The 12695-nt window shown below is 55.5% G+C and overlaps 1 protein-coding gene across 6 annotated transcripts in view; it reads left to right on the top strand.

Annotated features, from left to right (window-relative positions):
• COL23A1 (collagen type XXIII alpha 1 chain) overlaps positions 1 to 12695 on the top strand; it is a 357189-nt gene that overhangs the window by 343391 nt on the left and 1103 nt on the right. For 4 of the 6 annotated variants that reach the window (XM_031666666.1, XM_031666664.1, XM_031666663.1 and 1 more), the window contains 11 exons: positions 2582 to 2626; positions 3448 to 3537; positions 4355 to 4417; positions 4715 to 4762; positions 4984 to 5010; positions 6082 to 6144; positions 6228 to 6281; positions 6567 to 6593; positions 9424 to 9477; positions 9690 to 9776; positions 12231 to 12269. In XM_031666666.1, coding sequence (XP_031522526.1) covers positions 2582 to 2626; positions 3448 to 3537; positions 4355 to 4417; positions 4715 to 4762; positions 4984 to 5010; positions 6082 to 6144; positions 6228 to 6281; positions 6567 to 6593; positions 9424 to 9477; positions 9690 to 9776; positions 12231 to 12269 — 597 coding nt within the window. Of the gene's footprint in view, positions 1 to 2581; positions 2627 to 3447; positions 3538 to 4354; positions 4418 to 4714; positions 4763 to 4983; positions 5011 to 6081; positions 6145 to 6227; positions 6282 to 6566; positions 6594 to 9404; positions 9478 to 9689; positions 9777 to 12230; positions 12270 to 12695 lie in introns of those variants that run through there. The other 2 variants (XM_031666665.1, XM_031666667.1) reach the window with 2 other exon arrangements.

The following is a 12695-nucleotide window of genomic DNA, read 5'->3' as shown; positions in this document are numbered from 1 at the left end:
TGCGAGCTCAGAGAAAGGGCCTGAGCTTCCAGGCTGAGTGCCTTCTCCCTGGGCTCTGTCTAATCTGGGAGATTTCCCTGGGAAGCCTCATTCATACGTTTAAACTGAAAAATCATGCAGCTATAAAAAGGAATGAAATCCTGTCATTTGCAGCCACATGGATGCAGCTGGAGGCCATTATCCTAAGTAAATTAATACAGAAAAGAAAATGGGCTGAGTGTGGTGGCTCACACCTGTGAATCCCAGCACTTTGGGAGGCCGAGGCAGGTGGATCACCTGAGGTCAGGAATTTGAGACCAGCCTGACCAACACGGTGAAACTCTGTCTCTACTGAAAATACAAAAAATTAGCTGGGCATGGGGGTGTGTGCCTGTAATCCCAGCTACTTGTGAGGCTGAGGCAGGAGAATCGCTTGAACCTGAGAGGTGGAGCTTGCAATGAGCCAAGATTGTGCCACTGCACTCCAGCCTGGGCAACAAGAGCAAAACTCCATCTGAAAGAAAGAAGGAAAGAGGAAGGAAGGAAGGAAGGGAGGGAGGGAGGGAGGGAGAAAGGAGAGAAAAGAAAACCAAATACTGCATGTCCTTACTTAAAAGTGGAAGCTGAGCCAGGCGCGGTGGCTCACGCCTGTAATCCCAGCACTTTGGGAGGCTGAGGCGGGCGGATCACCTGAGGTTGGGAGTTCGAGACCAGCCTGACCAACATGGTGACACCCCATCTCTACTAAAAATACAAAAATTAGCCATGTGTGGTGGTGACCGGCACCTGTAGTCCCAGCTACATGGGAGGCTGAGGCAGGAGAATTGCTTGAACCCGGGAGGCAGAGGTTGCAGTGAGCCGAGATCACGCCACTGCACTCCAGCCTGGGAGACAGAGCAAGAGTCCATCTCAAAAAAAAAAAAAGTGGAAGCTGAACATTGGGTACACACAGACACAAAGATGGGAATAATAAATACTGGAGATTCCAAAAGGGAAGAGGTGGGAGGACAGGGATTGAAAAACTACGTATCGGGTGCTATGTTCACCACTTGGGTGACAGAATCATTAGCAGCCCAAACCTCAGCATCATGCAGTACACCCATGTGGCAGCCCTACCCGTGTACCCCCGAATCTAAAACCTTTCTAAAAGCTATGAATTTTCCCGTAAGCACTGCTTTAGCTGCATCCTACAAACCTTGATATGTTGAATTTTATTTTTATTCAATTCAACCTAATTTCTAAGCTCTCTTTTGATTTATTCATGGATTATTTAGAAATACTTGGGGATTTAGAAATACTTGGGAGATTTTTTTCCAGATATCTTGCTTTTTTGTTTGGTTTTAGTTTTTTTCATATTTAATGTATCCAACTGACCAGATATTTTATTAATTTCTTATTTAATTATCATGCGGCCAGGCACGGTGGCTCACGCCTGTAATCTCAGCACTTTGGGAGGTGGAGGCGGGTGGATCACAAGGTCAGGAGTTCAGGACCAGCCTGGCCAATATGGTAAAACCCTGTCTCTACTAAAAGTACAAAAATTAGCTGCGCGTGGTTGTGTGCACGTGTAATCCCAGCTACTTGGGAGGCTGAGGCAGGAGAATTGTTTGAACCCAGCAGGCGGAGCTTGTAGTGAGCTAAGGTTGTGCCACTGCACTCTAGCCTGGCAGACATGGCGAGACTGTCTCAAAAAAAAAATTATCTTGCGGTTAGACAACATGTTCTTTTTTTTTTTTTTTTTTTTTTTTTTTTGAGACAGTCTTGCTCTTTTGCCCAGGCTGGTGTACAGTGGCGCCATCTCAGTTCACTGCAACCTCTGTCTCACGGATTCAAGCAATTCTCCTGCCTCTGCCTCCTAAGTAGCTGGGATTACAGGCCTGTGCCACCACGCCCAGCTAATTTTTGTATTTTTAGTAGAGAGGGGGGTTTCACCATGTTGGCCAGGCTGTCTCAAACTCCTGACCTCAGGTGATCCACCCACCTCAGCCTCCCAAAGTGCTGGGATTACAGGCGTGAACCACTATGCCCAGCCAGAACATACTCTTTTTAATACAACATTGATCTTTTTAATGTATTAAAACTTGTTTTAGAGTCAAAGTGTTCTTTCTTGTTGAATGTTTTATATGCACACAAATTAAATGTATATTTAGCTGCTATTGGGTATAGTGTTTTATAAGTATCCACTAAATAAAAATAAAGAACTGAAAACCCAGCCCCTGTGGCCGCATACCAGTCCGGTGGATGGACAGCTATGCACACCCTGTGGCCTGTACCATTCGTTCGCATCCTGCCCGTTTGTCTCAAGAGAAAGAGCCAACAGCTTTGAAGTCAGGCAGATCTGGTCCTGGCATCGTCGTTCCTGGGCTCTGTGGCCTGAAACCAGTCACTTAACCCTCCAAGCCTCAGCACCCGAATCTGTGACATAACAACTTACCGGTGATAGCCATGGGCTACATCTGCTCGTGATGGACTAAGGAAACAGAGGAGGTGGTGGGTACTGACCCACCCTGGGCCGGGTACACAGTGTGTCTTGGCCCTCTGGCTGCTGACACCTCTCTAGGAAAGGAAGGCATAACCCCTCTTGCCATCTGCTTCCTTCCAGGGCGAGCTTGGATTGCCTGGTGCCCCAGGAATCGATGGAGAGAAGGTCTCTGGGCCTTTCATTTCCTTGGTGATGCCAGTGCCTGGTATTGGGCTGTGTGTGTGTGTGTGTGTGTGTGTGTGTGTGTGTGTACAGAGTTCAAGACCATGTGTGAGAGAGGCAAAAATCATGGATTCTGGCGCCAGGCTGTCTGTGTGCAAACCCTGGTCTACCCTCAGGCCCCGGGCAAGTTGCCTGCTCTGGGGTAGGGCTGAGTAGCTCTGTGTGGAGAACACTCAGCACAGTGCCTGGCACGTGGTAAAAAGCCATAAAAGCTAAGCGCATCAGTGCCATCGTAGGTATTGCCCCAGTTCTAGTGTGTGTGTGTGTGTGTATCTGTGTGTGATATCCTATACAGACGTAAGCATACATGGGGTCACTGGCTATTCGAGGGTGAGTCTTTCCCACTGGGTCCGCAGTGTGTGTCTCATCCTGGACATCATGTGATTGGTTGAATGGAGGGATTCGGTGGCTGGAAGAGTTTGTGGGGGTGGGGAGTCCCACCACTAGCTTCTGAGGTGTGAGCACAGAGCGATGTGGCCCCATGAGTGCCCCCAGAGGGGCAGCTCCAGGCTCAATGCTTCACCCGTCTGCCCCTGGTCCCTGCCCTGAGGTGCCTGCACCCGGATGCAGTGAGCCAGGAATGGCATTGCCCTCATCCCCACCCACTGCACTCAGCTAAGGCTCCCAGCCACTGTGGCTGGAGGTGAGGCTCCACAAAGAGAAAGTGGGGACCTGCCATGAACTAAGCTCTGGGGACCTGCTGGGGTGGGGAAAGGGAGAGGACCTCCTGAGCCCCACTAATCCCTTGTTCTTGTGGCTTTCAGGGTCCCAAAGGACAGAAAGGAGACCCAGGAGAGCCTGGGCCAACTGGACTCAAAGGGGAAGCAGGCGAGATGGGCTTGTCCGGCCTCCCGGTATGTGACTGGGCTGGGCCACACATTGCGTCTCCTGTGTGGAAGCCCCGTGCTGTGGGGAGGCCAGGGCGTGCCTCTGACGGCCCCTGCAGTCTCAGTGCCCAGCCGGCCGGGGACACTCTAGCCTCTGGGCCAGCACTGCCCTCTTCTCTCCCGGCCTCCACTCCTCATCTGGAAGAGGCCTTCCGCCTGCCTCGGATGGCAGCTAAAATCAGGAGGTGTGGCCATGGAAGTGCGTTGGCCAGATGGTTATGCCACGTGCTCTGACCTAAGCTGCCCAAGTTTGCATCCAGGTCCGGGCAAGCAACCTAACCTCCTGGGGCCTTGGTGTCCTCACTTCCAAAGTGGGGTGATCATCCCCCTCCCTCAAGGGCATGCGTGGCTGGGCTGACGGTGGCTGGCACACAGCAAATACCCACTGTTGTCGTCCTCATCATTTTTGTTGTTGCTTTTGTGGCCCGATTGGAAGAGCCACCAGGTGTTACACCACCAATGGGACATCCACTGTCCATCCCTGATGATCACTGGGCTAGAGGGGGCACTGGAGTTTGACCCCGGGGTCTTTGCTTCAGAGCCCCTGGTTGTTCCCTGCACTCCAAGAAAACAATCTGTGTAGCTGCTCCTGTGCTCTCTGAAGCCCATGCTGCTCACCACCCAGGGCATGGCCCATGGATCCAGGGAAAACTTCTCAGTTGCAACAGCTAACTGAGGACTGCTCCCTGAAGCCACATGGGGGAAGGAAGGGAGGTCACTAAGCACCGTGGGTGGTGATGTAGGTGCTGGACACAAAGGACTCACAGGCCATGCCATCCTGCAGGGCGCTGATGGCCTCAAGGGGGAGAAGGGGGAGTCGGCGTCTGACAGCCTACAGGAGAGCCTGGTAAGGGGGTGTGGGGGGTCAGGGCTTCCCCCAACACCCAGTCCAGGCTGGGTGGGGACCCTGTGCCTTGGGACAAAAAGGCCACCTGGCCTGAGCAAACCCAGGGCAGTAGGGGAGGGAGAGCAAGGGGAGCGAGGCCCCTCTGAGAACCCACAGGCCAGCTGCCCCCCACTCACCAGACTCTGCCCTCTGGGCACAGGAAGGAGACTGTGGATCCAGCAGTATGTGATGAGCTGGGGTGCGGGTGGGTGAGGGCGACAGGCGGGGGGTGACTAACCTGTCTCTCACCCTCCCTAGGCTCAGCTCATAGTGGAGCCAGGGCCCCCTGGCCCCCCAGGCCCAATGGTAAGGACAGTTTGCTTTGGTTTGGTTTGAAGCAGCCAGGAAACCAAGAGGCAGGATGGGGGCTAGGTCCCAGAGCCATGACCAGGAGACAGCGGGCTTCGTCATTCAGGGAGGGGCACATGGGCAGAGGGCAGAGCCCAGGACAGGGCCCCAGGGGCCAGTGAGTGGCCCCTGCAAGAGGGTCCGGAGCCAGCCTTCTTATCTGCTTCCTCCTCCTGCAGGGCCTCCAGGGAATCCAGGGTCCCAAGGTGAGTGGGCATAGCCCCCTCTACTGACCTCAGACTCACTGCCTGGGCAGTTTCTAACAGCCTTGCCAATGGGCAAAGCAAAGGGCCTGATGCTCCGCCCTGGCCCATCCCTGAGTCTTCCCAGCACCTGAACGTCCCAACTCCCCAGGGCATAACCTCCCTGATGTCATCGGGGCCAGTGCCCCCTCTCCACACTTGGGGCTCTCTTCTCCACTTTCTCCCTCTGCCCAGAACCCCAGTCTGTACCTCTCTCCTCCTCGGGTCTACCACCCACGGTTTCTACTGCTTGTCCCCTTCTCCTTTCTCTGTGCCTCTCAGTTTCTTGCACTGTCCCCACCTCTCCCCATCCCAGCCTGCCCCACACACATCTGTCTCTCAGCTGTCATAGCCTGAGCACAAAGTCTTGGGCTTGGTGTGTATTACATAATGGAGTGTTGCCTGCTCTTACATTAAATCCTCGAGTGTGGCCTGCCTGCATGCCCTGCTCCAGGGAGGCAGAAACAGACGGGGAGGCCATCTGGCCTCACTCTTTGTCACACCACTCTCCTGGCACGAGCACATCTCTGCTTCCCCAGCTCAGAGGCCAGATGTGGGATTAAGAGTCATGGAACCCCAGGCCTGAGCCCGCAGCCCCACCCCACCAGATGCACTGCTTCTGGTTCTGTTTTCTCTTAAGGCCGCCACAGTTCATGTTTCAAAGAGGCAGCTGCTATCAGGGACAGGGTCCAAGGCTTGCCGCAGAAGCCTGATGGGGACCCAGCTCTGCTGCCTCCCACTGTGTGGCTGGGCCCGTCCCCGCCCCTGTCTGCACCTGCTTTCCTCATCTTTGAAATGGGTGTGACCATAATCACCTTCCATGGGGTTGAGGGAGCCTGTTCGGGAAAAGGTGCAATGTGCGTGGCCAGACCTCCTCCTAATCACCCTCACCAGGGAGTAAGCTGGGGTCAGGTCTGGTGGAGCCTGGATCTGTTCCTCTGTCCACATCCCAGCTCCCTTGCAGTCTCCAAGCTTGCCTGTCCTCCTCTCTGTCTAACCCCTTCCCCTTGACTGATTTCCCTCCTTTGCCTCCAGGGCTTGGATGGAGCAAAGGGAGAGAAAGGCGCGTCTGGTGAGAGAGGCCCCAGCGGCCTGCCTGTGAGTCTCACAAGCCTTGTTTGGCCCACAGGTGTTAATTCCTGTAACTAGCATGCCTCTTGACTCACTCCTTTTCTATCCAGGGGCCAGTTGGCCCACCGGGCCTTATTGGGCTGCCAGGAACCAAAGGAGAGAAGGTAACCGCTTCATTCGGAACTCCCTCTCCAACTATGGCCACATGGTCACGATGGCGCTCAGCCTGGGGACCCCAACCCTGTACCTCACTGGGTCCCTGCACTTCACAGGGCCAGAGTTCAGGCTCTGTGGATGCCAGGTCTGTCGTGGCCTCCATCCGTGCCTGCGTGGTTGGTGGGTCTCCTCGCCTCCATGTCTGTGGCCAACCCATGGGACTGGACTTCCCGGCAGCTGCGTTCCCAGCCCCCCTCCCCAACCCCTCTCACCCACTCTATGTCTCTCCTCAGGGCAGACCCGGGGAACCAGGACTAGATGTAAGTGTCTCATCATCACTTTGAGTAATTGGGTGCCTCTTGTGTGTATCTTCTGCCCTCATGCAGTAACCTGATCTGGCTACTGAAGCGTGACCCCCTTCCCCAGGGCTGGGACTGCAACTGACTGGTTCCCCCTGTGTCCCCATTGCCAAGTGCAGTGCACAGCCCAGAGTAGGTCCTTTGTGGATGGATGGATGGATGGATAATGGATGAATGATGGATGGATGGAGGGGATGATAGATGATGAGTGGATGGATGGATAGATGGATGGATGATGCATTGTAGCAAGAAAGTGAAGAGAACAGTGAGGAACCTGTTGCAATATCCTGGTGACAGATAATAAGGCTTTAGCTAGAGCAGTAATTTGAGAAGAGGAGGAAGGGAAGTATTAGCCCAGGCTGATTATATCAAGTCTCTCTGGTAGCATACATAGAAAACATAGTTTAAACTGGCTTAAAATGACCCATAATTGAAAAGTATGGAGGTTCAACACATGGATCCAGGGCTCAACTGTGTCAACACAGCTCAGCCTTTCACCCTCTCTTGTCCGCTTTCCCTGTGGAAATCAAGTTCCGCGTGGTGGTGAGGTAAAGCCAGCAGCTCGAGACCATCATCCTCCCAGGCCCAAACTAAGAAGAAAGAAAATTTGACTCACTCCGGTGTCCTGCAGGAAGTCTCACGGGCTCTCCCTGGTCCCAGTTAGGTCAACACTGAACTGTCACTAGACCGTAGGAATGCAGTGCCCTGACCAGTCAGACCATGGACTGGGGTGGAATCAATGGGTTGTGAGAAGGGAGGTTTTTCTCAGGAAAATCAGGTAGCTATTTTGAGGGACATGGGACCAGATGCAGGGCTGCAAGGACTCTGGTGTCCACCCTAGACTTTAAAAAGAGAACATTACCGGCCGGGCACGGTGGCTCATGCCTGTAATCCCAGCACTTTGGGAGGCCGAGGCGGGCGGATCATGAGGTCAGGAGATCTAGACTATCCTGGATAACATGGTGAAACCTCGTCTCTACTAAAAATACAAAAAATTCACCGGGTGTGGTGGCGGGTGCCTGTAATTCCAGCTACTGGGGAGGCTGAGACAGGAGAATGGCATGAACACAGGAGGCAGACGTTACAGCGAGCCAAGTTTGCGCCACTGCACTCCAGCCTGGGCGACAGAGCGAGACTCCATCTCAAAAAAAAAAAAAAAAAAAGAGAACATTACCTGGGAGAGCAACTGGAGGAGGGAAAGGAAGAGCTGTAGCTTGTGTTTCTGACTGGGAGGGCTGGGATCCATTGATGGGAAGGGAGGGGAGAGGACAATGCTGAACCAACTGCAGGCTCTGGGCCCAGTTGGGGATAGAGCTAAAGAGACTCCATACCACCATGAATGTGACTATAGCTGCCTTCTAGGAGGCCTGGTGCTCAGGGTGGCATCTCAAAGCCATGCCCACCCTGCTCTACCTGGCAAATGCCAGGCCCCTCCTCAACCCCAGCAGGCCCAGCTGTAATAAGGACTGTGCTCAGAAACTCCCTTTGACCCCCTACCTGTGATAGAACAGCCCTTCCCCCCAGAGTCCCACCACCCCTGTTTCAACTTCTGTCACTGAGCGTTGACTGTCATCAGCACTCTCTTGCTTGCCCCGTTACACATGAACAAGGGAGCATGTCGAATCCAATTCTCTTTTTAAAATTGTTTTCTTTTTCTTTTTTTCTTTTTTTCTTTTTTTCTTTTTTTTTTGGAGATGGAGTCTCACTCTGTCACCCAGGCTGGAGTGCAGTGGTATGATCTTGGCTCACTGCAACTTCTACCTCCCAGGTTCAAGCGATTCTCCTGCCTCAACCTCCCAAGTAGCGGGGACTACAGGTACACGCTGCCAGGCCGCTAATTCTTTGTATTTTAGTAGAGATGGGATTTCACTGTGTTGCCCAGGCCGGTCTCGAACTCCTGAGCTCAGGCAATCTGCCCGCCTCGGCTTCCCAAAGTGCTGGGATTACAGGCAGGAGCCACCATGCCTGGCCTCTTTGTTTTTTGAGACGGAGTCCTGCTCTGTCGCCCAGGCCAGAGTACAGTAGCATGATCTTGGCTCACTGCAACCTCCCCCTCTCAGGTTCGGGCAATTCTCCTGCCTCAGTCTCCCAAGTAGCTGGGATTACAGGCACACACCACCACACTCAGCTAATTTTTGTATTTTTTAGTAGAGATGGGGGTTTGCCATGTTGGCCAGGATGGGTCTCAAACTCCTGACCTCAGGTGATCTGCCCACCTCGACCTCCCAAAGTGCTGGGATTACAGGTGTGAGCCACCACGCCCAGCCATGATGAATCCAATTCTCTGCCCCTAGTGTCCAACCAACAGCCCAATTCCTAGTGGATGTTTAACCACCTTGGTTGGGTGGATGGACAGATAGATGGATGGACAGATAGATGAATGGACAGATGGCTGTTGAACCAAGGGCACAGAACAGAGGTCACCATTTCTCATCCCATCAGACAGCGACGTGACTTCCATGGTTTCCAGGGTCTCTGTCCCCAGCCAAGCCTAGACCAGCGCCAGCTGCCTCTGTGATGTGAGAGAAAGCCCCTTGCCAGCAGCTCTGCCTGAGTGTTGGTGTCCAGGGACTACTTTGGAGCAAGCCCAGCTGGCATCCTAAATGCATGCTCTTCCTACATCAGCCTTGTACCCAGCAGTGTATCACTACAGCTGGGGCTGGGCCGGCGTGTGTCACGAATATGCAGGGGGGTAGTGGGCGTGTGGATGGGAGAGGAACGGAGATGAGCCGGTAACAGAGGTGCAAACCTCCAGTTTATTTTCGGGTTTAGCCTCTAATCCTTTTGTCAGGGTTTTCCTGGACCCCGAGGAGAGAAAGGTGATCGGAGCGAGCGTGGAGAGAAGGTGAGGGCAGCTGGATGGGAACTGGGGCAGGAGGAAAGGGGGAAGGAGGCAGGTGGGAGTGGAGGCTCAGGTGAAGCAGGCAGAGAACTCGGGCTGGGCAGGTGGGCGGGAGGCAGGGGGAGGCTGACCCCAGGCGCGTCTCTCGGAGAGGTATTGGAGGTTCCTGAGCCTGGCAGCAGATGGCCAATACCACCATCTCCCCTCCTGCACAGGGAGAGCGAGGGGTCCCCGGCCGGAAAGGAGTGAAGGGCCAGAAGGGCGAGCCGGGACCACCGGGCCTGGACCAGCCGTGTCCTGTGGTAGGTGTCGGAGGAGGGCCCTGCCCCCAGGTCTTTTTGGCCTCCAACCATGGTCAGACCAACACCTTCCCTGTCCTCAGAGCTCAGCTGCAAGTCCCAGAGGCCCCATTGGTCACGCACCAACCTTGCTCACTGTCAGGGCCACTGCTGCTGCTACTGCCATCACCAGGTTTCCCCTTGCTCTGGTCCTAACCACCCCCAACCATGGGCATGGCTCAGGGAACCCAGCCCCTCTAGAGATGGAAGCCCAGCCCCTCATTGTTCAGCCCCAGGACAGGCCTGGCTTGAGTAGGAGCCCATTGTGGGCCATCTTGGGCTGGAGATGGACAGGGTCTAGACAAGGAGTGGAGGGGCTTTACCTGGAGTCGTCAGCACCATCAGCGGTGCCCTGGGAGGGGCTGGGCCCTGAGGAGGGAACCAAAGTCAGCACAGGCACACTGCTGCTGGGGACGGAGGCAGTGAGTTCCCAGCCCCCCGCTCTGGCTGCCTGGGGTCAGAGTCGGGGTCTGACTCGCACTGGTCTTGAGGCCAAGTTGGGCTGAAACTCAGCTTCCCCAAGCATAGACGGTGGGACCCCTCTGACCTCTCTTGCTGGCTGTCCCTCCCCTTCCTTCATCCTTCCCAGAAGAGTCTCTCTGGGCTGGGGCAGCACCTCCCTCTTCCCCGCATCCCCTCTGCCTGCCCCCACACCCTTCCCTTACCTCCTTCCCCACTCTCTCAGTGGCCCGTGGTAGCCCACCAGCCCCAGTGTCCAGTGCCTGAAACAACCACAATTCAAAAGTCAGTTCCCTTTATTTCTTTCCGGAGACAGAGTCTCAATCTGTCGCCCAGGCTGGAGTGCAGTGGTGCGATTCACTGCAGCCTCAATCTCCCACGCTCAAGTGATCCTCCTGCCTCAGCTTCCCGAGTAGCCAAAACTACAGGCATGCAGCACCATGCCCAGCTAATTTTTAATTTTTGTAGAACTGGGGTCTTGCAGTGTTGTCCAGGCTGGTCTTGAATTCCTGGGCTCAAGCGATTGCCCCACCTTGGCCTCCCAGAGTGCTGGGACGATAGGTGTGAGCCACTGTGCCCTGCCTAGTTCCCTTTTTCTAGAAAGTAGGGAGGGTTTACATGTCACACTCTTCCAGTGGCGCTCAGAAAAGACAGGAAAAACAAACCAGCTGGGTTTTCATACTAAAAGTGGACAGATACTCCTACCTGGCCACTCCAGCCACGGGAATGGGGAGGGGGCCTTCCGCCGGGATGTGTGCAGGCCAGCCTCAACCTCCAGTGGTGCCAGAGTTAGAGACCCCCTCCCAGACCTCTGGCCTCTGTTCCTCAGTGTCCTCATCCCTGCAGTGGGGGGTACCCCTCCCCTTGGACAGTTTTGAGAAGTCAGAAAAGGACTTGAAGAGGAAAGTGCAGGGACAGCAGGGGCAGGGTGGCCCAGCCCTGCAGCTCCAGCCCCTGGCCCAGGACTCCCCTCCAAGTCAGTAAGCCCCTGTCTCCTTTGAAACAGGAGAATCCCACCTGCGGAGGCCGGAGAGGGGCACCAGGCTGGCGGGGCCCTGCGAGGGGCAATGGGCCATGCCCTGCGGTAGGCGGTCTGGCCTGCTGTGTGCCGTGTGCCGTGTGCTGTGTGGGTCTTTGGGGCAGCCAGGGCCCCGGCCTTACTCGCTTTTGCCTTCCTTTCCATTCTGCCCTCCTCCTCACCTTCCCTTTGGTCCCCAGCCTGGTCCCCTGGTGTACACATGAGAATATTCCAGGGGATGCCCAGGGTCTGAGGCTCATGCCTGTGCTTTGGAACAGAATGACATGTTTTGTGCCTTGGTGTCCCTGATGAGTTAGCCTTTATTCCTCTCCAGTTTCCCCACCCTTCAGGCTGCCTGAGGAAACCCAGACCCTGCTTATGTCTGGCTGCTAAGTGGGCACCACAGGTGCCACTAGACAGCCCCACCCCCCGCCCAGCCCCAACCCCCAACAGCCTGAGCCTGCCCTGTGCAGGGCCAGCACAGGCTGAAGCAGGATGCCAACTCCTGGGCCATCCTTAAAACCTTCCAGGAGCCACTCCTGCCCAAGGCCTGAAAGCTCGCAGGCCCCAGGGTGAGGAGCCAGAGTCACTGTCACATCAGGCAGGAAGCCACACAGCTCTTGGCAGGACCCAGGCCAGCCTGTGCATGCCTGGCACAATGCCCATCCCTTCCTAGTGCCCTCCTGTTCCTGCCCACTGCACAGCAGTCCCCACAGAGCACAGAGGGAACACAGGACAAGCTCAGTCAGAGGCCGTCATGTCCTCAGGACCCCACTACCTGGGTGGACAGAGGAGGCATTGTGGCCCTGCCTCAGTGGGGCCCAGCAGCCTCACCTGGCAGCTCCCTGACCTTACCTCCCTACAGACCAGGGGAGGGTACGTGGGGTGTAGAGGAGCTCCCCAGGCCCCATCCCCATCACTGAAACCTTCTTCCTTTCCAGGGCCCCGACGGGCTGCCTGTGCCTGGCTGCTGGCATAAGGTACCTTGCAGGGAAGAGTCTCCAGGGCAGGCTCGGGAGGCAGGGGAGGGTGGCGGAATGGGGAGGGCCCTGGAGCCTGGGTGTTGTCACTCAAACCTCTGGGTGCCTGTGGCTTCCCGCACAGTGACTGAAGAGCCAAGTTCCCCATCGTGACCCTGGTTTTGACTCTCCCGTCTTGCAGCTGAGGCGTGGGACTGTGGTCCTAGGTGATGGTGTACAACCCACCCTGTGGGTCACATGGACTCAACTGACACCTGGCCCAGGCAGAGCAAAGCCATCAGTGCCTCCTGGGACATTGTCCAAATAGGCCCACGGAGAGGGAGTGGTGGGGAGGGAAGAGAGGAGGGGTCTGCACCTGTTCCCGAGGAAATGAGCAGGATGGGGGATGCCAGAGCAAGGTGGCCTGGATGGGGGCGGGACCTCTCG

This window comes from Papio anubis, chromosome 5, assembly GCF_008728515.1.
Source record: "Papio anubis isolate 15944 chromosome 5, Panubis1.0, whole genome shotgun sequence".
Lineage (NCBI taxonomy): Eukaryota > Metazoa > Chordata > Mammalia > Primates > Cercopithecidae > Papio > Papio anubis.
Note: the sequence above shows the minus strand (reverse complement) of the source record. Positions and strands in the feature narration are given on the sequence as shown.